Source organism: Canis lupus, chromosome 11 (assembly GCF_011100685.1).
Source record: "Canis lupus familiaris isolate Mischka breed German Shepherd chromosome 11, alternate assembly UU_Cfam_GSD_1.0, whole genome shotgun sequence".
Lineage (NCBI taxonomy): Eukaryota > Metazoa > Chordata > Mammalia > Carnivora > Canidae > Canis > Canis lupus.
Window position 1 is genome coordinate 71,119,730 of NC_049232.1, and position 25,181 is coordinate 71,144,910.

Below are 25,181 nucleotides of genomic sequence, written 5' to 3' on the forward strand. Positions count from 1 at the left end.
GGCTCCGTGACTTTGCACAGTTTCCTGTCTCTGGCCAAGACCCTATCCCCTCAGTTCCACAAGGTTGATGAGGCCTGCCCCCGTCACTGAACAGCGTCCAGAATGCTCTGTCCCCATATGGGCTCCATAGCACAGCCTGCTTTTACGATGATCATTACAGGGAAATTGGCTGCCTTCATGTTCTTTCCTGCCCGTGGCTCCCACTCGGACCCCTTGGCTGTAATTTGGCAAAAGGGAAGAAAAGGCTAAGGGCGGCTTACGGATCTCATTAAGCATGCCATGTTTGATCTACTTTCTCACCTTTTGTCCACCCAGCCACTCTGTGAAGCAGGGGCTAACATCCTGATTTTACAGATGAGGAAACTGAAGCCCCCGGGGGGTTAAACAACTGGCCTCCAGTTTGCACAGAAAGAAAGAAACAGGATCAGGATTCGAATCCCATTCTGCTCGCCTCTGGAGCCAGAGCTCTCCTCACCCTGTCCCAGGTAAGATGGCTCAGCACGATCCTGCACGTCACTCAAAATGACCCACGGTGGTGGCTCTACCGGGCCCGGGCCGCCTACCGCGCCTCCACCGGAGTGTGCCAGGATGTAGACAAGAGGGGCCCCTGGGGCTCTGCTTCTCCACTAGCTGATGGGTGGCCTCGCTCAAGATCCTCCATCTCTCTGAGCCTCATCTTTCTTACCCGGAAGACGGGGAACATAAGTTCTGTCCTGTCCTATTCACAAGGATGCGGTAAGGATAAAATATACACTATTCTGTTCAGGACACAGGATGATTAATAATGCAGTTGTTCTCCCACTTGCACAAAACCTGAACCGGCAAAGTGAAATATACAAAATAGATTAAGCAGAGGGTAATTATTCATTTTGCAAAAGAGTTCTTCACTCTACAAAAGAGATGCACTGATGGTTCTTTCTTCAAGCACCAGCTATCTTTGCGAGCTTAAAAATCAAATCTCATTTATAAAATTAAAGCGAGAAAGAATGATGATTTTCCAGATGTGCACGGAGTACAATGGGCCACACACAGGGATGTGTTCTGAGCCAGCCATCCACGCCCTGAAGTAAGGGGGTCCGGACGCCCCAAGGATGGAGCCTTTGTCTCCTGCTGGTGAGGACTTGGGGGAAAACAAAGAGAACCGGTGGGCAGCATGTGGCATCTGCACTCTGTTCAGAGGGGGCTCTTCCTCAGAGTGACCTCAGCCTCAGCTCGAGGCAGATGGGCAGGGTCACAGCTATAGCTTCCCTGGGAAACTGGAGAACTGTCATCTGCAGCACTTCCATCTGGAATATGATACCATTTTACATAATGTGTATGTTCAGCTGAACCCAGCTAAGTTCCACTTTGCTAATCTCATTTCTGATTATATCCATATTCATGGTCTTCCTCTCCCCCTCCTTCTGGGCTCTCTTCTGGGCAACAGTTCTCTCTTCTCTTCTCCGTCACCCTTTCTGTGTTTCAGTCTTTGTGCGTTTGCTCCTGCCTCAGTTTCCCTCTTTGGTCTCTGTGTTTTCTGTGTGTGCCGTTCTCTCATTGTGCACCTCTTCCTTCCTCACTGCGCACCCTCCTGTAAGCCTGGTTCCTCTGTAGCCCTCAACAGTGAAAGGAACTTGAGGGTAAGTCAGACAGGCGCAAGGTAAGTCCCCAGACCCACTTTGTCCACAAAAGAGACGAAACAAGGGCAGTCTGCCTACTTCGAGGGTTAATGTAATGATTACATAAGATAAGGTAAGTAAAGGTGCCTAGAGCAGAGAACACAGTCACATCCCGGTAATTCCACTCCCCCTACTTTTCTTCCTCTTTATCTGGAGTTTTCTGCATTCCCCTCCTTTCCCGTCACTTCCCATCTATTCGCTCTTAGTCCCATTCTCACACAGGCACACACACCTGAGCCCCTGCCTCACCCGCTGCCCCAGGCCCTCTCCCTTATCCATCCCCAGACCTCGCCCTCTTACCCTTCTGCCCCTAATGGGATCCACCCCCTTACCCCTCCCCAGATCCCACCCCTTTACCCCTCCCTAGATCCCACCCCTTTACCCCTTTAACCCTCTCCAGATCCCACCCCTTTACGACTCCCCAGGCTCCACCCCTTATCCCTTCCCATTTCCCACCCCCTTACCCCTCCCCAGATCTTACCCCTTTACCTCTTCCCAGGCTCCACCCATCTCCAGGCCCCGCCCCTTTATCACTTTCCAGGCCCCACCCCTTTACCTATCCCAAGGCTCCACCCCCTTACCCCTCTCCAGGCCCCGCCCCTTTACCTTTCCCCAGGCTCCACCCCTCTCCAGGCCCCGCCCCTCTATCCCTTCCTTACCCTTCCTCAGGGTCTACCCTTCAGCCACCCCTACCCCAGGCCAACTCCTCAATCCCAGCCCCAGTCTCTGCCCCTCTCCCCCTACCCCAAAAAGCCCCCACATTCTGACAATGATTTAATTACAGAACAGCACAGGTTCCCATTATACTAAGACACACATTTTTTCACAAAATATTTTTATGGTACATTTACTGGTATATGATGGAGAATCTTTATGAATCATTAAAATTAAGCAACATGTGTCTACGTGGCCTGTACCAGGCTTCACCAGGGAGTCAGGCTTTGCTATTAAGTCCATTTCGGGCCTTTTGAAAGGTTGTAGCAGACCCTTCATACTGTACAGGGTGAGCCACTGACCTCGCCTGACTTGTGTGAAGCATCCTGAATTCCTGGATGCCCTGTCCTGAGGGACAGCCTCGGTGTGATCAGCATCAAATCCATACACCTCCTGACCCCTGTTGTCTGGTAGAAACTCATCTATTGAATTTTAATTAAAAAGACCATTTAACAAAAAATAACCAAAAGACTGGAACAACACACACACACACACACACACACACACTTCTCAGAGACCTTCCCCTTCATCACCTGCATTGAAGTGGAAGCTGCCCTCAGTGTAGGAGAAGAGAAAGGGCAGTGTGGTGTAATGGGCTGGCTCCCATCAAGCAACCAGAAAAGGCTAGTGCTATTGTGGAGCGATGTGTTTTAACCAGTTTTGTGGAGGCCACTTCTGCTCAGAAATCTGTCAGCACGCCTTCCATTCCACCATGATTAAGACTTGTGGGTTAAGCGTTGTCAGCACTGGGGGTTCTTTTTGCCCCTGATTCAATAATTCTCATTTGTTGAACACATATATTTGCCATATTATGTAGCAGGTACTTTGTACTGATTACAATCATCACAATAACCTAGTAAAGGTGAATACCTTTTCCTTTGATAAAAGAGAGCAGGAAATTGAAGCTTGGGGAAAATTAAGCAATTTGCTCACAACTGCCCCGATAGTTTCAGGCAGAGCCAAGATTTTAACCCAGGTCTGCCTGACTTCAGTGCTTCCATTTTTTTCCCCTTTTCCTCTGACTGCCTCTCCAAAAACAAAACAGCCCACACTGGGGGCAGCTTGATTTTGAGCAAATGGAGGTGGTGGCAGTGTCTCATCTGCTTCTCTTCCTGGTGACTGACTCAGCCTGAGTCTCAGTCAATGTTTGTGAAAGAAAGACGTTAATGAAGCTGACGAGGAACTCGCCATGCCCCAGATGTCCTGCACAGAAACACTTATTTGCATGAATGGGTGGATTGGATCATAAGCCTGGAGACAAACCTGAAAAAACACTGCCAGAAGCTGATACCACCACCTTCAAATGTTGTAAAAGATTTCTGAAGGCATTGGCCCAGCCGGGGGCCTACATACCAGGGATAAAATAATCTGATTGCTGAAGTTGTTCTCAAGGGATGGAGAAAGCAAGCTTGAGCATGGTGGTCAGGAGACCTCTACTCTACCACGAACTTCCTGAATGACTTGAACAAAGTCCCTGATGCTCTATGAGCCCCAGCCTCATCAGCTGTAGAAAGGTGTTAGACTGGAGGGTCTGCATGGCTCTTCCCAGCCTGGACCTCTTTGCTCTTTGCACCTCTAGCTGGGTCCTACAGCAGAATCTTCAAAGGCTTCTCAGGGGAAAGGTTAGAGAGGCCACTGTCATGAGTTAATACTTTTCCCTCCCAAGATTAAGGGGTGCTCAGGGCTGTGCAATGAAGGGTTGACACCCTCAGATAAGCGCCCCCTGAGATTTTGTGCCCAAGCCTCCTCCCTCATGCCTCCCTGAGTCCCAGCCCTGCTTGGCACAGTGCTCACTGTAGTGAGCTCCACTTGTAGTGCATGTTCATGTCACTGGTTCACTTCTCCTGTCATCCTAGGTCATGGGTGTCTGTTATTGTCCAAATGTTTGTGTCTCCCCAAATTCATATGTTGGAGCCCCTAACACCCAACATGATGGTATTTGGAGGTGGAGCCCTTCGGAAATAATCAGGGTGAGATGAGGTCATGAAGCGGGCCCTTGTGATGGGATTATAAGAAACAAGGAGGTAGATCTCGTACTTTCTCCACACACACTGCAGAAAGGTCACGTGAGGACACAGAGAAAAGTCAAGAAGTTGGTCTTCCACAAGCAGAAAGGTAACTCTCACCAGGAACCAATTCAGTGGTATCTTGATGTTAGACTTACCAGTCTCCTGGGCTGTGAGAAATAAGGTTCTGTTGTTCAAGCCACTAGATATTTTGTTATAACAGCCCAAGTGACTAAGACAGTGTCATCCTCTCCCGGATCTTCAGAGACAGTGTGAAAACTGGTCCTGGATCTCATACACATGTGGGGGACATAGCTTTGTATCCCTCCTTTCTGATGTCAAAAGTATGGAACCAGTTTGTTAGAAAACACCAAGGGACAGAGATGGCAGCTTCTTTTGTTGATTCTCCCCAACACTGGGCACAATGCCCAACATATAATTTGTGTTCAGTGAATCATTGCAATGAATGAAATGCAGTATCTTGATTCCAATAACTTCTTTCTGCACCACCGTGACCACCCTGGCCCAAGCCACCATCGCTTCTAACCTGGATAATCCAATCAGTCTCCTACATAGCATCCCCTGCTACCAGTCTTGCCTGTTCCCTATAGATTTTTCTCAATGGAGTGGCCACAGTGATCCTTTTAAAATTAAGTTAGGTGACATCAGTCCTCAGGTCAGAACGCTCCTCTGGCTTCTTACTGAGCTCAGGATGAAAGCTAATGTTCTTACAATGTCCTGCAAGGCTCTGGCCTTCTGGTCCCCTGCTGATCCCAGCTCCTAATACTCACCTAGTGTCCAATGAAGCTCATGAACATTCTCCTATGTGATCTTCCTCAAATATTCGAGGCACAGCCTTCTCTCAGAGCCTTTGTCTCGGCCATTCCCTCCGCCTGCACTCTGCCTTCCCTAGATATCCACAAAGTATGCTTTGCTCCCACACCTCCCTGGTCATGCCCGCCTTGAACACCCTACTTAAATTTGCAACCACCCCTCTCCTTCTCATTCACAGCCCACTCTTCCTGCAGCTTCTTTATAAAAAAAATCATCTTCTAACATAGGATATAATTTATTTGTTATTACATATACTCTAATTATCTGTTTGTCTCCTGCCCCCACTAGGGTATGACCTCTATGATGGCCACAATTTTTATCTATTCTGTTCATTCTTGTCAGCACCTGAGATCCAGCTTGAATTAGATGATTGAGAAATAAATACCAGTTGAATATTAAATGAACAAATACATAAATGAATGAATACCAAAACCACTTCTTTAACTCAGATGTCAAAATCAATTTACTAGACCAACAACAGATTGGCAATTTTTTCCTGTGAAGGCTCAGTTGGTAAATATATTAGCTTTTGCAAGCAACAGTCATGACTTCTCAACCATGTTATGGTAGCAAAGACTCATAGGCAATATGTAAACTAATGGGTATGGCTGTATTTCAATACAACTTTATTAATGAAAAACAGCAGTTGTGCTGTGGGCTGTAGTCTGTGGACCCCTAAACTAGACTAAGCTCCATCAGGGCACAGCATAGCACCTAGCACAGCACTGCTACTCAAGAAATAATTTGAAAGAAGCAACATACGTGTGAAATGTAGTTCTACTCTTTACCCTGTGTCACAGCGCTGTCCCAGTGAACTTGCTGTATTGGAAATGTTCTACATCTATACTCTCCAATATGGCAACCACTAGCCACATGTAGCTATTGAACACTTGAAATGCGATGTGAATTAATTAAATAGCCACATATGGGTAGGAGGCAGCCAATTGGACACAGTAGCTCAATCACAACATTGTTTTGCTTCATGATCCAACTCTAGTCCCCCCGGCCCCCAGGAAATCTGACCTGACTTCTAAGGCTCACGGTAACTGTCTTTTTTTTTTTTAATCCTACGATTCTCATTTCATGCAATTCATGTTTTGACCATAGCTATAACAATACTTAGTGTTCATTGAGCTTGAGCTTTGTGTACCATGCACTGTGCTAAGTGCTGAGTACATTTTATCTGGTTTAATGCTGGGTAGAGCACTGACTTTCAATGCATATTTGCAATATGCATTCAAAGTTGGAGAGCACTCAGAGAAAATCTAATGTACAGCTGATCCTTGAACAACATGAGGGATGGGGTGCCAGGCCCTAGGCACAATTGAAAATCCGTGTATAATTTTTGACTCTCCAAAATTTAATTACTAATAGCCTACTGTTGACTGGGAAGCCTTACTGACAACCTAAATAATCAATGAACACATATTCTGTATGTTGTATGTATTATATCTTGTATTATTACAATAAAGTAGACTAGAGAAAAGAAAATGTTATTAAGAAAATCATAAAAAAGAGAAAGTACATCTGTACATCAGTATCATACTGTGTTTCTCGAAAAAAATTTGCATGTAAGCAGACCTGCACGGTCCAAGCCTGTGTTGTTCATGGGTCAACTCTAATTTCCTCTTATATTATACACAGAGAAACTGAGGCCCAGAGAACAAAGTGACATGTCAAAGGTCATACTATCAGTCAAAATTGAAAATCTAGTAGTGAAGCTCATGGACTTTGTCTCCAAATCCAATGTTTGTTCTTTCATTCACTCATTCCATCATTCATGATTAAACATCAACAGTGTACTGGACAATTTGCTGGGTTTGGGGTTAAATGACATATACCACAGGTGCAATCTTCACCTTTATATAGCACGTGGTCTCTTGGAGAGCTAGGAATTGAACATATAATTAGAAGTTGTGCCCACTTGACGGGATGAGCACTGGGTGTTATTCTGTATGTTGGCAAATTGAACACCAATAAAAAATAAATTTATTTAAAAAAAAGAAGTTGTGCCCAGATAACACAGATTAGTGGTTAAGAGGATATGCTCTGAACCCCAACTTCTAGTATTCCAAACTAGACTCTACCACTTCCTAAATATGTGACTTTGGGAAAATCTATTAACTCACATGATTTGATTTCCTCATCTGTAAAATGGTCATAGCAGCATATTACACCAATTCTAAGACACATGGCTTTCCACATTTTCATACTCTTGAAATGAGGGCTTGTGTGTTGTTAATATCTTAATGGATTTTTTCTTAGTGGTAAATGAAATATTGGCACATGTATCTAACCGTGTCTTGCTTCAGTTAAAATATGATTGTATCTACCTTCTAGGGCTATTGAGGGGATTAAATAATATATGTGAAGCCCTGTGAAGAGACCCTGACACATAGCCTGTACAATGGGCATTATTATTATTATTATTATTATTATTACTATTATTTACTCTGAAGGAAAAATAAAGTAGTATAATGTTGCTACTCATTGGGAATAACTGAGTCTAGAAGGTCAGCAAAAACCTCCTTGTGGATGAGACATTTAAGCTGAAACATGAAGGGTGAGGAGAAGGAGGAAAGAAAGGGAAGAATAAGGCTCATAAGGAGAGAGGGTGGGTGGAGAGTAGACTGTCGCATGCAGAGGGAACAGCACCTGCAAAGGCCCCGTCACAATGGGTGCTGGAAATGACTCATGATTACCCACTGTAGAATGCTTCACAACATAACTTTACCATCATCTTCCTTTTCCATACGTTTGTTTATTGATACTTCAGTATCAGTAAGGTATTACAGGTATATTTAAACAGTAGGGCAGGCACCACTTACAGAAACACCAAAATACCTTTGTAATACACTTGCTGAATAAAATTAAATGTAGTCTCTAAATGCCTGTAAATTATATTTTTGATGATGAAGCTAATCTTAAAAGCTGAGAGCTTCCCTTCTTTTTGGCATATTCACTCGAGAGGTAATAATCAGAGATACCCCCAAGTTATCTTCCCACTTGCAACTTTACCAGATGATGCTTCAGACCTCTCATAGCCTCTTCCTTTCAAGGTCAGAAGCAAAGGCTACCTTGGACTTTGGTGAGGCTGGCAACCTCCCTGTAAGAAAACATTTTCAAGTTCCTTTTTTGCAGTCCATTCTAACCTTCTTGTCCTTCCAAATTTTTGAACAGTCATTCCTGCTGCTTTCTGTTGTGGGCTTTCTGAAATTTTATGACCTCATCATTGACACAGATTGTCCTTCTTCAAAAGACCTCAACCCTCTTCTACGACATAACATTTAACAACGCATCTAGACCAAATCTAGCAAGACTCCTGAATAGAGATATAAAATGGTTTCCCTACAACTCATAAATGCTGTCACAGTTCCATCCCTCAGTGCTGTATTTCTCCCTCGCCCCCAGTCTGATGGGTCCTTTTATTTTTTTTCAAGTCAACTTATTCTGTAAATTCTTTGTCCAAAGGATTCATGCCTACCTCTGAGAATTCTCTGCAAATACTTATCAAAGAGAGAATGCCAGAATGTCTCTTTCTTTTCAATGCTAAGCAAACTTCTCAAACACTGACTTCTCAAATAGTAGCTTCTTACTCAGTCTGGGTCCAAATCCCAGCTGTGATACTTAGTAAATATATGACCTTGGGAATTTCATTCAACCTGCTTTAAGACATAGCTTCTTGTATGAAAAGTAGAAGCAACAATAACTATATAGACATATTGCTATCAAACTCAAGATAGTTATAGAAAGCCACAGCAATTATGCTTGGTACACAATAAGTGCATAATAAACTGTAGATGTTATTATTGTTACCCCAGTATTAATGTACCCCATGATATCATACTAAAACTCCACCATGCCTCTCTTAACTGTAAGCTATCTCTGGCCATTGCCTAACACCCCCACCCCCATCTATAATATATAGGCAATGAACCTGCATCAAATGGATCTGATGAGATAAATGGTATTTTATGGTTAACATTCATTTTGTGGCCTTTAAACAGAAAAAAAAAAAAAACACTTGGTTTTGAATGTTTTTGTTGGAAAAAAATTTTTTTAAAGTTTGATTTCATTATCTCACATGTTTGAATAATGAGGCACAGGGTCCATTAATTGACAATAAGTTTAGATGAATTTTGTTTAATTCAGGTTCTAGTAAAGCTCTGAACCAAAGAATGGTGATGCAGAGAGCATTATGAATTCTGAGAATAAGAGTGACTCACTTCATGGAAGTTTGATTTCCCTAGTTGAGGCCCACTGGAATAAGAACCTGGTTTGATACAGTAATTATAAACCTATAAAGGATAGAACTTACTTTGAGTTCAAAAGACTAGTGGTACCCACCTCAAAGAAGGAGACTTTCAGAAGAGAGCTGTACCAGGTAAAAGTCTTTAGCAAAAACCCTTAGCCAAAATGTCATTGTCAATATTTAGAGAGCTGTCCATGGTTCTGACAACAGAACCATGCACCCAACCCACTGATCAAGCCCTGATATCTCAACAAAAGTGGTTTCCCATCCATTCATTCAGCTATTCATTTAATCATCCATCCATCCATCCATCCATCCATCCATCCATCCATCCATCCATCCATCCAAGAAAAGAGGTATTGATGCAGGAACTGTTTCTGTGACTGAGCTACAGCAATAAATAGGATGAGCACAGGACAAGTTTCAATAAAACTTATGTTCTCATACACAAATCTCTCTTCTTTGGTCTGCCAGGAAGTTGGCTCTCAATGAATAATCTCAATTTACTTAACTGTGTATCTTATCCATGCTCCAACTTACTTAAATCCTACATATCTGGTACCTGGAAACACCCATGCTACAGTCTGCTCAAGGCAGGGACATTCTCCATCTCTGAATTCTTGAACTTACAACTTCACAAAGTCCTTGTGTCCCATTAAACTTTAATAATACAAGGCTTAGTAAATAACAAGAATAACCTATAAACATCAGAAATATTTAGTACAGTATAAGACATATATGTGACATAACCACATTCAATGTATTCTCATTTCATATCTTATTGCAAATGCGAAGTGGCTGCTGAAGACATGAAAATAAACTGAATATGATGGTGAACATGACTGAAGTTCACATCAATTTGAAAAGAAAATTCAATCTGCTTTAAATGCCATTTACAAATTGTTTCAATCATACTTACACTGTAAGTTATTAGTGCGCAAAAGGTCATAGAAACATGAATTTTGAGCTGAGAAATATCTTAGGAATTATTCAGCGTTGTAATTCATATCTTGCCGCTAATTTACTGAGCGACACTGGGCAACTTGCTTAGCCTCAGTGGCCTTCAGCCTCATTAGATCAGACTAGATGATCACTAGGGATCTTTCTTGCAGTAAAAGTTGTTTCCACTAATTTCTTTGTGGAAGAGAATGAACATAAAGTTCACAGTGTATGCCATACTCAAGGTCAAATGACAAATCTGTGGCCAAGCTGGCACTAGGATTGAGAACCTGGGACTTTTTATATTGCACTAGTTTAAAAGTCACATGAGGACTAAATGAAAGGCCAGCAGATAGGAAGTCCAGGTTATGGTAAGTTTCTCTGTTAGGTGATCAGCTGCTAGAGGTCAGGGACAATATCCTATTTTCTTTTTAAATAATTTAACACAGTACACAATGATGTATTAGAGGTGTCTCATGAAATATTTATTAAATTAATTGAAAAATATATTGAATTAACTATGCGAAGCCCCTAGGGCCTGCAAAACTGATTATAAAATAGCATTAGACACTATGTTTTGAGTGCCTACCATACATTAAGTACTGTGCTGGGTGTATCTGAAATGTTATTTTTCATCTCATTCTCACAGCACCCTGCCAAATAGGACTTGCTCTCATTTTTTACATACACAAAAAAAGAAGGCTTGAATATATTAAACGACTTTCCCAAAGCCCTACTTCCAGTACACAGAGAGGCAAAGATTTGAACCTGCTCTGACTCGAAAGGATATTCCAATTCTACTCAAGTTCACTAAATACTTGAATGAATAAATAAAGAAATGAATGAATTACTGACTAAATGCATTACTGTTCTGCTGTTACTTCCTTTGTGTGGGTGAATCCATACTGTCAAAGATTTTGTGTACAGAATTTAGCATGATACCACACATGTGCAGAACTTTAGTAAAGCTGTTTCACCATAGGATTTTCCCTCCATGACATTCTGAAGAGTCAAAGCCAGATCATTTAAATAGTCTGGCACTGCATTGTATGGGACTATAGCAGGTAGTTCTTGAATATTCACTTCTGTCCTCAGGGAGATGAAGCATGATGGTAGCCTATTCTGGAAAGGAGCATAACACCACCCTCTGGCAACATTTTCAGGCCTTCTCTAAGCCTTCATTGAATCCTTCCCTTGCCTTGGTCCTGTATTGGTTTGTTCTCATCCCATTCACCATAATAAAGGTAAATGTTCAATGACTGACCTTCTAAAGAAAAATAAGCCATGACTTGTAACATTAACCAATTTTGTTGGTATACATACCTTCACCATGGCCAATTTTCAAGCTATTTACATGACATATCCAAACAAAGAGTTGGGAAGAGATGACAACAACCAACTCTCATGAGTCTCACGAGCTGTCATACAGGCCAGCTCCAGCACACCATGTAACCACTTCCATAATCAGCCCTGTGGGTGGTACTAATTGTTGAAATCCCTGGAAGAACACACTCGAGCTGGGCTATGGCATACAGCCAGGAAAACTTGGCCAAGTTTATCCATGCATCATGGCAATTATATATTCTTCAGCAGCACTACGTCCCTACTTTTTTCCTTCTTCTTGCTAAGTTTAGAGGAATGATCCTTCTTATTGACACATCCACTAAGGCTTTAAGACATGATGAGCAATGTTGGGACTCTATGACTTTGTTCAGTCCGATAGAAGGAGGAGCTTACTGAAAGGAAGCAAAGCCACTTTTGATAGATCTAAGGCCTGAATATGCACAGGGGTTGGGGGATTAGTTTTTCCATGACGATACCCATAGTCTAATTCTTGATGGAAAGCAAAAGAGGAGAGGCCCAGCTATTCCTTTGGACAGTTAGAGGTTCCCCAAAACACCTGGACAGATATGGAGGGTAGTTTCCCTTTTCCAGTGGCCAACATAGTCTTATTAAATCACTTAGCAGTTATCAGAATCTTCAGATCTTTATCTTTCTAGGAGTTCTCTTCATCTTACCTGTCCAACTTCATCACCTGCCTCCTCCCAGTTCTCCTCCTCCACCTCATACGCAGCACATTCTCTAGATGCCAGCCTAGCTACACTGCTTTCTGGTCCCTAGAATAATTATAAACTTTCTTCCTCCTGATTTCAATCATTAAGGTCCCTCTGTTAAAGGGACCTTCCTACTCACACTCCCTACTGATTCTACAAGGTTCAGCTAAAAGGTCATGCACTCCATGATGCATCTCCTGAAATACCCATCTAGAATACATTTCTCCCTTTTCTCCAGGCATGAGCTACTTTGTTAATGCCTGTTCTTGATTTATCCCACTTTGTGTCTTTTATAATAGCTATATATGAGCATATTATTTTTATCCCTGTGAAAATGTGAAATCCATGAAGGCAGGAACATTGTCCAATTTGTCTGTGATTTCCCATAGCACCTAACACACAAGACTTATGAGTTGTGGAATTAAGAAAATCTTGCTTGAATTGAATCTAACAAATTGAAATAAATTTTTCAAAATGGGTCTGAGTCAAGAACCATGAAAATATATTCAGGGATCTTATGTTCCCATTTCCACTCTTTACCTGTACATAATCCCATATATTTATGTCTTGAATGACTTCTAAGAGTAAGGCACTTTGTTGGACACTGGTGTGGAAAGGATACAGGAGTAAATTAGATACAGTTCCTGCTTTAAGGACCTTATATTAGGCAGGGTAGGCAAATTTCCAAACAATAATTCAAGTTTTAATCAGATTTTGAGTCAACAGAAAACTCTGATGATACTGTAGAAGAAGTCATCCATTCTACCAAGAGGAAAGGAGAGGTAATCAGTGAATGGGATTTTTACAAAGTAGACGATTAAAGGATGGGATACATTTCAGGTAGACAGAGGATCCTGAACTCTAGTCATAAGGTAAAACTTTGCATGGAGTGCTTGAGAGGACTATTGTGAAGATGAGCAGAGTGAAGACCGCAAGGCCAGTGCTCTTGGGGAAGGGGGAAATGGGAGAATGAGGCTGGAGCCTTGTAGCTTGGATGGTTCCTGGTGACTCTGGGAAATAGTTAATTTGAGTTCTGGTGTAAATGAAAATGGAGAAAGAAACTAAAAATCGGTATATAAAATTGTTTCAAGGAACATATAAATTTCCTTTATCCTTTCATGATTTTCTGTGCACTAATTATATGTCAGCATTAGGCTAAGTTTTAAAGATATAGAGATAAGCAAGACACAGGCTTTGAATCTCCCTTTGTTAGCCCTTAACCAAACTTACGATCTGGTGACAGCCCCAGACAAGGAAAGAACAATGGCTGGGTATGGGGATGAGGACTATGACACAGAGAAGTGCAGAGGCAGAGAGAGTACAGAGTACATGAGAGCAGAGAGGAGGGCTCCTCAATCTGGTAGGGCTTTGGGCTGAATGGAATGGAAATAAAAAATAACGCTTGGTCTTCCAGTAAAAGGGGGAGAAAGACATTACAAGAGGGAAAAAACAGCCCACTAAAGGGATGTAGGCATGAGATGGCAGAGCCTTTAGGGAATGACAGGTAACCAGTGTACCTGGAGCCTCGGGTGTGTGGCAAACAGAGATAGAATATAAAGTGGCAGGGGCACCTGGGTGGCTCAGCAGTTGAGTGTCTGCCTTTGTCTCAAGGTATGACCCTGGGGTCCTGAGATCTAGTCCTGCATCAGGCTCCCTGCATCAGGATCTCCCTCTGCCTGTGTCTCTGCCTCTGTGTCTCTCATGAATGGATAAAGATAAAATTTTTTTTTTTAAAAAAGAATATAAAGTGGCAGATGTGAGCATCACCTTATCAGATAAATTAACAAAGATGGCAGCTGGGACTTCTACTGTTTGTGTGGAAAACAAGAGGACTATTTGGGAGGAAGAATGTTGAGAGCCTTGGTGCACCAAGAGTCGTCCTTTGCCAGAAGTATCAGCAACAGCTGGTAGCTTTTTAGAAATGTGGACTCTTAAATCCACACTAGACCTGCAGAGGCTTGAAAAACACTTTGTTAAGAGCAAAGGCTCCTAAGTTTGAATCCTGGCTCTGTATCTGCTGGCTACGTTGACTTTGATCCTCTCACTTTTCTTCTCTGGCATCAATATTGTCAGTGATAAAGTTGAGAAGGTCAACCCGGTGGATTCTAGTAGCATTTTCAGGTCTATGGTGTGTATGTGTGTGTGTTTAATTCTAGGGGATTTTGGTAGGAGAGCTGATCTTTTCCAAAACTGGCTAAATGCCTCCTCCTTGAATGACCCCCTGTTTGGAATTATGCCCTCAAGCTTGCAGCTAAAGGAAAAGATCATCAAAAACAATGAACTTGCACCTGAAAGCAAATCAGCTGGGAAACCAGAAGGTCAGACCCTCAGGCGCTCACAGCTCTGCTAGCTGGGGCTTTGTGTAGGGAGAGAGGGGAGGGGATCCCTTCTCTTCCCTTTCTCCAATAATCTTGCCTGCGTTTTAAGGAAGGAAAAAGAAAAAGAATGTACAGGATCAGATCCAGAGGCACATAATTCCACGAGGACTCTCCTGGCTGTTGTGTGAGGATAATCGTGTGTGTGTGTGTGTGTCTGTGTGTGTGTGTAGGCATGCACATGTTTGGGGAATAAAGAGGTACTGCTTAGGGTGACAGTGCCTTAAAGCCTCTTTTAATTAAGAGAAAGAAGATTCAGCTGTCTGGTCAAATGGTACACTAGAGCTGCATTGCATTTTCCAAATAGTCTCCCCAATAGGCCTATGTAAAGGCTGCAAAAAAATGTCTAAACAGGCTCCCAACGAAAGAATAAGAGGGGATGGTGGTCAGAAAACCAAATCCTTGCCCAGCTCTGCAGAGACTCAAGGATCAACCTGGAGAAACCCTCTCTTCACCCCTGAACTGTTGCCCCAGGAGAAATGGAGGAGAACTGGAATAGAGGGAGCATCTCCTTGACCTGGGCTACTGAGAGCCTGCAGCTCGGCAGGGGCTGCCCCATGGACATCGTGCAGTGGGTTTTCCAAGCAAGATGGCCAGACTCTTGTTAATGAAGAAAGAAAAGAAGTTCCACAGGGACTATAGCAAGATACGCTGTGGGGAAGAGCACAGGACTGGGAGCAAGAACAGCTTCATTTCTAACTTGCTCTGGCACCTTGGCAACAACCTTCTCTCTAATTTATATCTCCTTATTTGTGGACATGAACAGACACCATTGATTAAGCAACAACTATAGGGATGCTTGGGTGGCTCAGCGGTTTAGCGTCTGCTTTCAGCCCAGGGCATGATCTCGGGGTCCGGGATGGAGTCCCACATTGGGCTCCCTGCATGAAGCCTGCTTCTCTATCTGCCTGTGTCTCTGCTTCTCTCATTCCATGTCTCTCAGGAATAAATAAATAAATAAATAAATAAATAAATAAATAAATAAATAAATAAAATCTCACCAAAAAAGGTAACAACTATAAAGAAGATACTGTCCACTTTCTAAGCATTTACTATAAATAAGACAGTGTCTCCTGGGATTAAATACCATGTACCTGCTGTTGACTCCCAAATTTCTGTCTACAGCTAAAATTTCTTTGCATTTGACTTTTGGACCTCGCTGCCTATTTTCTGTCTCTACTTGATGTTTAGTAGTCATCTTGAACTTACATCCAAAACAGTAGCCTTGATCCCCCTCACCTCAATCCCGACCCTCCTATAGCATCATCCTCTGACTCAATGAAAGAGAAGTCCCGCTTCTTCATCCCACTGCTCAGATTGAACCATTTGGAACCACATTTGACTCCTCTCCACTTCTCACCTTTCATATCCAGGAACAAGTCCTGTTAATTCTACCCTCTGAACATGTCTAGAATGTGATCATCTTTTTCCCCTTACCCTGGTGGGTCAAGCCATTGCCAACGCTTGCCTACATTGGAATAATGGTTCCCCTGACCATTGCGTGTAATAACAGCTCCACTCCCACTCCCGGCTTAGCATCCCTTATGCTGTGTGCTCTCCCCCAGCATGCAGCATCACCTGACCGAGCGCATATATCATCATCCTGTCTGCCTGCTGCAGCACGGTCCAACAGAACTTTCTGCAGGGGTGGTAATGTTCTACATCTGAGTGTCCAAGAGGTAGCCATTAGTCACATGGAGCAACACAGCACTGGATATATGGTGAATGTGCCTGGGGAAATGATTGCTGACTTCATTTAATTCTACTTAATTTAAATTTAAACAGCCACATGTGGCTAGTGGCTACCTTGTTAGACGGTATAGACCAAACATCTCCTTAGAATATAAACTTAATTAGAGCAGAGATTATGCCTATTGTTTTCCACTGCTATATCCTGAATGCCTGGGAAAGTGTGTGCCTATTCAATAAACACCTGTGAGATGTCTCAGTAAATGAATATACTAGGGGCTTTCCATGCATTATCTCATTGAATCCTAACAACAATCTCGTGGGTTAGATGCTATTTTCATTCTCTGGTACCTGAGAGAGAGGAAGCGTCTTTCTGAAGAACACCTGGCTAGTTTGCACCCTGTGACCAACATCTCCCCATTTAAGATGAGTAAGTCCTGGGGACCTAACATACAACAGAGTGAACTGTTAACAATGCTGTGTTATAGGGGATCCCTGGGTGGCTCATCGGTTTAGCGCCTGCCTTTGGCCCAGGGCGTGATCCTGGAGACCTGGGATCGAGTCCCGCATCGTGCTCCCAGCATGGAGCCTGCTCCTCCCTCTGCCTGTGTCTCTGCCTCACTCTGTCTCTCTGCCTATCATGAATAAATAAAATCTTTAAAAAAATGCTGTGTTATACACTTGACTGTTGCTAAGAGCATAGATCTTAAATGTTATCATCATTAAAAAATGGTATGTGAAGTGATGGGGGTGTTAATGAGTCTTAACGTGGTAATCATCTCATAGTGTATCCACTCATGACATCATCACAGAGTACGCCTTACACGCTCGCAATGTTATGTCAATTATGTCTCAGCAAAGCTAGAAAATATGGCAAAGAACATCCAGCTAGTGAGAGGTGAATAGGATCTGATGATGTTCAGATACCTTGCTTTGCTGAAACTGGACCAGATGCTGTCTGTGGGCCTTTCTACTTCTGGGATTCTGTAGTTTTATAGAACTTTCTGCCTGACCTAGTGATGGCAGCACACAGTTTAACTACCAATGGAACTAATAATGGGCCTTCAGGTAAAACTCATTGTCCATGGCTTGGAAACCATGATGCTTCAGGCAGAAGACGCGCAGGCCATCTTGCAGCTCGCCTCCTCCCTCCCTCCAACCCCAGCCTGGCCCCACGGCTCACCAGTTTCGGGGTCGCAAAGCTGCTCGCAGGCGTCTGTTGTCCGCTGTCCGCAGAGGTCCCTCACCCATGGGGAGGTGGCATTGATCTGGTAATACAGGGACAGCTTGGCCGGGTTTAGCCAGTCTGAGACGTCCAGGTAGCTCCCTTCACTCACCACGAAACTGCTTCCTGTGGGTGAACAGAGAGAAAGACGGCTGCTGTCTTCCCAACTGTAGGATGAGGATGTGTCCTGCTGCTGATGCTGCAGGTTGAGAACAGAGGTGGGTGCCTGCGAGCAATCCCTCCACCCCATGTCCCCTGTGCTCAGTTGTCTACCCACAACAACAGGGCATTTTTGCATGTGCCATAGTATCAGCAGCTAGTAGAGAAAAGGACAAATCAGACACAGAGACAGGTCAGCCTAGTGCATAGACATTGGGCTCTTAGGACTCAGATTCAAATCCAGAATCCACCCTTACCTGCCATTGACTGTGCAAGTTACTAAATACCTCTGGGCCTTGGTGACATCATCTGTAAATAGGAATATCAATGGAGGGGATCCCCGGGTGGCTCAGTGTTTTAGCAATGCCTTCAGCCCAGGGCGTGATCCTGGAGTCTTGGGATCGAGTCCCACATCAGGCCTACCTGGAGCCTGCTTCTCCCTCTGCCTGGGTCTCTGCCTCTCTCTGTGTGTCTCTCGTGAATAAATAAATAAAATCTTTAAAAAAAAAAAAGGAGTATCAATGGAACCCACCTCGTTGTTGTAAAAATGGAATAAATTAATGTGATAAAATGCTATGCTTAGCTGGGGCCTGACTTGTCCTAGTAAAGAATATTTAAATATTAAAACTTGAAACAAACAAACAAAAAAACCCTGCTACTATCCCTGTCACCCAGGCCACCTCTCCCACCCTCTCCCCACCCCCAACAGGGGTCATTCATGCAACAAAGGCCAGGTATGAGACATTAATGGGAGAGACTAGCTGAATAGCTTCTTGGCCTCCTGGCCCACTTTTTTTTTTTTTTTTTTTTTTGTATTAGAGAAAGAGAGGGAGGTATGGGGAGAGAGAGGAATTCAAAGAAATCCAAGGCACCTCTAAAAAAAAAACCCGCATTTGTGCCACATAAAATGCCTTAATGTTGGGGAACAATGGAATTTAGGGTGAACTGGCACTGCAGGTTCTAACAGACTGGAGTAGCTGCAGGCCCGCTCCAGCCAACTCTGGCCACAAATGGATCTAAAAACCAGCAGTACCAGAGTGTCAGCTTTTCTTTAGGAGAGGCTAAAAATTCAGATTTTGATTGCAATCAGTCAATTTAGAAATAATGACTTAAATTTGTTCTTATGCTTGTGTAAGTCAGGGGTGCCTGCGTGGCACAGTTGGTTAAGACACCAATTCTTGATCTTGGCTCAGGTCGTGATCTCAGGATCTTGGGATCAAGCCCCATGTCAGGCACCCCGCTCAGCAGGGAATTTGCTTCAGGATTCTCTCTCTCTCCCTCTCCCTCTGCCCCTCCCTCAGCTTGCTCACACACTCTCATTCTCTAAAATACATAAATCATAAAAAAAATTTGTGTAAGTCAAACAAAAGACTCTACTTTGGAATAATTGCTTTAAAATACTCCCCTTAGTATTATGCTGAGTGAAGTAAGTCAATCGGAAAAGGACAAACATTATATGGTCTCATTCATTTGGGGAATATAAAAAATAGTGAAAGGGAATAAAGGGAAAGGAGAGAAAATGAGTGAAAATATTAGTGAGGGTGACAAAACATGAGAGACACCTAACTCTGGGAAACAAGGGGTAGTGGAAGGGGAGGTAGGCGGGGGGTTGGGGTGACTGGGTGATGGGCACTGAGGGGGGCACTTGGAGGGATGAGCACTGGGTGTTATGCTAAATGTTGGCAAATTGAACTCCAATAAAAATTTTTTTAAATAAATAAATAAATAAATAAATAAATAATAAATAAATAAAATACTCCCCTTAACATATGCATATATGTACACACATACACATGCATCTATACACACATGTATACATACATGAACACATACATATATGGATTACATTTTACACACACACATATTCTTTGAGGACAAAGAACAGAAGCCTGTGTAGGGTGGCTACATATTGGGTGGAAATGGTAAGTTTATGTATGTAGTAATATAGCAAAGATAGCTCACAGCAATTAGACAACAAAAAGGAATAAAAGACATCCAAATTGGTAAGGAGGAAGTAAGCCTTCTACTATTTACAGAGGATGTGATGCTGTATATAGAAAACCCGAAAGGGATGCCTGGGTGGCTCAGTGGTTGAGCATCTGCCTTCAGCTCAGGGCGTGATCCTGAGGGGGATCAAGTCCCACATCAGGCTCCCTGCAGGCAGCCTGCTTCTCCCTCTGCCTATGTCTCTGCCACTCTCTTTTTTTGTCTCATGAATAAATAAATACAATTTTAAAAAAAGAAAAGAAAACGCTGAAGACTCTACCAAAAAATGATTAGAGTTGATAAATGAATTCAGTAAAGTCATATGATACAAAATCAATATTCAGAAATCTGCTCCATTCCTATATACTAATAATGAAGCAGCAGAAAGTGAAATTGAGAAAACAATCCCATTTAGAATTGCACCAAAAACAATAAAAAAACTTAACCATAGAAGTGAAAGACCTGTACTCTGAAAACTATAAAACACTGATGAAAGAAATTCAAGATGATGTAAAGAAATGGAAAGACATTCCATGCTCATGGTTTGGAAGAACAAATATTGTTAAACTGTCTATACTACCCAAAGCAATCTACAGATTTAATGTAATCCCTATCAAAATATCAACAGCATTTTTCACAGAACTAGAACAAACAAAGTTGTATGAACCACAAATGACTATGGATAGCCAAAGCAATCTTGAAAAAGGAAAAACTGGAGGTATCACAATTCCAGACTTCAAGTTATATTACAAAACTGTAGTAATTGAAACAGTATGGTAAAAATAGACACCCGGATCAATAGAACAGAACAGAAAACCCAGAAATAAATCCTGCAGTCATATGGTCAATTAATCTTCAATGAAGGAGAAAAGAATATCCAATGGGAAAAAGAATGTCTCTTCAACAAATGACGTTGGGAAAACTAGACAACTATATGCAAAAGAATGAAACCACTTTCATGCACCATACACCTTCATAAACTCAGAATGGGTTAAAGACCTAAATGTGAGAGCTGAAATCATAAAAATCCTAGAAGAGAGCATGGGTAGTAACTTCTTTGATATTGGTCGTAGCAACATTTTTTTAGATATGTCTCCTGAGGCAAGGGAAATAAAAGAAAAAGTAAGTCACTGGGACTACATCAAAAGAAAAACTGCACAGCAAAGGAAACAATCAACAAAACTAAAAGGCAACCTGCTGAATGAGAGAAGATATTTGCAAATGACTTATCTGATAAAGGGTTAGTATCCAAAATATATAAAGAATGTATAAAAATCAACAACCTAAATATGAATAATCCAATTTAAAAATAGGCAGAAGACATGAACAGACATTTTTCCAAAGAAGACATCCAGATGGCCAACAGGCACATGCAAAGATGCTCAACACCACTCATCATCAGGGAAATGCAAATCAAAATCACAATGAGCTGTCACCTCACACTTTTCAGAATGGCTAAAATCAACAACACAAGAAACAGCAGGTGTTGGCAAGAATGTGAAGAAAAGGGAACCCTCTTACACTATTGGTGGGAATGCAAACTGGTGCAGCCACTATGGAAAACTGGGGGGGGGGTCCTCAAAAAATCAAAAATAGAATTACTATATGATTCAACAATCACACTATTGTGTATTTACTCAAAGAACACAAGAACACGAACTCAAAGAGATATGTGCACCCCTCATGTTTATAGCAACATTATTTACAAAAGCTAAACTACAGAAGTAGCCCAAGTCTCCACCAATAGACGCTTGGGTAAAGAAGATGTGATGCATATATACAGTGGAATATTACTCAACCACAGAAAATAATGATATCTTGCCTCTTGCAACAACATAGATGGAACTAGAGAGTATTAAGCTAAGCAAAATAATTCAGACAAATACCATATGATTTCACTCATATGTGGAATTTAAGAAAGAAAATGAATGATCAAATCAAAAAAGAGAGAAAGAAACCAAGAGACAGACTCCTAAGTATACAGAGCAAACTAATGGTCACCAGAAGGAAAGCAGTGGGAGGATGGGTGGAATAAATGAAGGGGATTAAGAGTCTACTTATCGTGATGAGCCCTGAGTCATGCATAGAACTGCTGAATCACTTTATTATAAACCTGAAACTAATGTAACACTCTATGTTAAACATACTGAAACTAAAATTTTTAAAAACTTAATGAATGAAAAAAATAAAAGTTGAGAAAATGCATGTAAAAAAATACAGTAAAGGTCAAATTTCACAGGGGGAAAGAAAAAAACAAAACATGTAAGTAGGACCAGGCTTCATAACGCTGGACTTGGAGACGGGTTCTAGACTTAGGCAGATCTACAGACTTCAGCAGCAGGAGATCTTTAATTGTTTCACTATTAACATGACTCAGCTTCTCTCCCTGCATGTGCTTCTCTCTGCCTGTCAACCAACAAAATCTTTCCATATATGCAATTTAAATTTTCCCAAGACAAACTCAGCTACTGTGCATCATATGGGCTTGACAGTAGCCTCTCTGTCAGGTCACAAGAGACCCTGCTAGCTGACCACAATGGTTGGGCTCCTCTTGGCCCTGGTGACTAGCTGTGGTCCAATGGGCGATGGCCAGGGAGGCAGGATCACATCAGACCCTACCTGGATGCCCTGAGGATCTAAGATTCCTTGAAAAGGATACGGGCATGGCAGGCAACCTTATCTTCTCTAGCTCACACAGACAATGTGATTTTTATCATCTTACAGAATGAGTTCCTCAGTAGAAGCACAGTGAATAGTATGATTTTTGGTGAGGATGAAAGAGGATTCTATGTGAAAAACATAAGGGATAGATAGCATCGAGCTCAGAGATAAGGAAATGACCACATTTGAAGCTGGCCTTAAAATCCTTGGCAGCTAAAGAAAAAAAAAAGTCTGCTGGATTCCATATTTCAAATTTCTGGCAAGGGAAGATATGCAAATCTATCTGCAAAGCCATATTTTCCCCTCTGGAACTAAGCCCGAGCAGAAACATGTCACATGGGTCCCTGTGTAAGGCACCGAACATTAGTATCAACCACAGATTTTTCTTTTAAAAAGCACAGTCATGCTGTTTAAATGGATAATTCTTGTATTTATTCTCACTAAAGACTGAGGGATGGATATTGAATTGTGTCCCAGGGCTGAGTTTGGCTAATCCCACTACTTCAGGAAAGCTACACAGTGCAGTGATGCAGAGAAAAGAGTCAGCAAGACATGAATTCAGATCTTCCCTCTGCCGCTTACAAGCTCTGTAAACCTGGACAACCCCTCAGTCAACTCCCATGAGAAATGCAGTTATGAATTTCTCCTTTATAATGTTGATACAAAGATTAAGTGAGACAATGCATGTATCTTAGGTCAAGTTTACCAGAAATGAAACTCAAGATCAGAGACTGGCATGCAGAAGGTTTGTTGGGAGTTCTCCAGTAAGGAAATGAGCAACGTGGAATTGAGCAGAGAGAGATTTCAAATTGCCATGCAGTTGTGACCAAGCACTCAGCTGATCCCAGGGGTAAGTTCTGGAGCTGGGATGGTCCTTCAGAGTTGTTCTTAATCAAGACAATGTGTCGGCCTTTGTACCTACCTCCACCTTAACCAGTCATAGGCTATAAGCTATCCTTGGGGAAGGGACATGGACTTGGGTGAAGTCATCCTTTTCAATGAAGGACATTTCTCCTAGAAAGACTCAGAGCATGTAGTCAACCACCAACATTCCTGGCAGCTGGGGAACAGTGCCTACGTTTTTTTTTTTTTTTAAAGATTTTATTTATTTATTCATGAGAAAGAGAGAGATGGAGCTAGAGTATTAAGCTAAGCAAAATAAGTCAGACAAATGCCATATGATTTCACTCATATGTGGAATTTAAGAAAGAAAATGAATGATCAAAGAAAAAAAAAGAGAGGAAGAAACCAAGAGACAGACTCCTAACTATATAGAGCAAACTAATGGTCACCAGAAGGAAAGGACCTCAAAGGGAGCCTGATGTGGGACTCCCTCCCAGGACCCTGGGGATCATGACCTGAACTAAAGGTAGACGCTCAACCACTGAGCCATCCAGGTGCCCTAGTGCCTGTGTTCTAATGAGAGATTTGGACACAGCATGACAACATCCACTGCAGTATGTGAAGCCCCCAGCATATTGTGAAATCTCAACTAGCAGGAGTAATTTAGTCATTATTTGGACTTCTTACAAACTGGGAAGTTCTGAATCCAATACTAGTTAACCGATCTCTCTTACATATAAGAAATGAGTCTGCAGAAAGGGAGTAACTCAGGGCACTTGGGTGGCTCAGTCCGTTAAGCATCCAATCCTTGATTTTGGCTCAGGTCATAATCTCTGGGTCATGAGTTTGAGCCCTGAGTTGGGTTCCACACTGGATGTGGAGCCTACTTAAGAGTCTCTACTCTCTCCTCCTCTCTCTCTGACCCTTCCCCCACTTCAATGCATGCCCCTCCACAAAGAAATAAATAAGAGAGATATTTTTTAAGTATCTTTAAAAGATACTCTACCCATTTCATGATTGGATTGTTTGTTTCTTGGGTGTTGAGTTTGATAAGTTCTTTACAGAAATTTCTCCAAAGAAGACCTACACATGGCCAACAAGCACATGAAAAAATGTTCCACATCACTTGCCATCAGGGAAATACAACTCAAAACCACAATGAGATACCACCCCACAGCAGTGAGAATGGCGAAAATTAACAGGACAGGAAACAATAAATGTTGGCAAGGCTGTGGAGAAAGGGAAACCCTCTTGCACTGTTGGTGGGAATGTGAACTGGTGCAGCCACTCTGGAAACTGTGTGGAGGTTCCTGAAGAAGTTATAAATAGAGGTACCCTATGATCCAGCAATTGAACTACTGGGTATCTACCCCAAAGATACAGATGTAGTGAAATGCCGGGACACCCTACACCCCAATGTTCACAGCAGCAACATCCACAATAGCCAAACTCTGGAAGGAGCCATGATGTCCTTCGACAGATGAATGGACAAAAAGATGTGGTTTATATATATACAATGGTATATGATTCAGCCGTCAGAAAGGATGAATACCTACCATTTACATCAACATGGATGGAACTGGAGGGTATTATGCTGAGTGAAATAAGTCAATCGGAGAAGGACAATCATCATATGGTCTCACTCACACGTGGAATATAAGAAATAGTGAAAGGGACCATAAAGGAAGGAGGAAAACTGAGTGAGAAAAATTAGAGAGGAAGATAAGCTCTGAAAGATTCCTAACTTTGGGAAACAAACAAAAGGGTGTAGAAGGGAGGTGGGTGG

The 25,181-nt window shown here is 42.3% G+C and overlaps 1 protein-coding gene across 3 annotated transcripts in view; it reads right to left on the bottom strand.

Moving 5' to 3' along the window:
- ASTN2 (astrotactin 2) overlaps positions 1-25,181 on the bottom strand; it is an 852,112-nt gene that overhangs the window by 461,179 nt on the left and 365,752 nt on the right. For all 3 annotated transcript variants that reach the window (XM_038553226.1, XM_038553225.1, XM_038553224.1), the window contains one exon: positions 17,705-17,872. In XM_038553226.1, the coding sequence (XP_038409154.1) occupies positions 17,705-17,872 (168 nt within the window). The remainder of the gene's footprint in view (positions 1-17,704; positions 17,873-25,181) is intronic.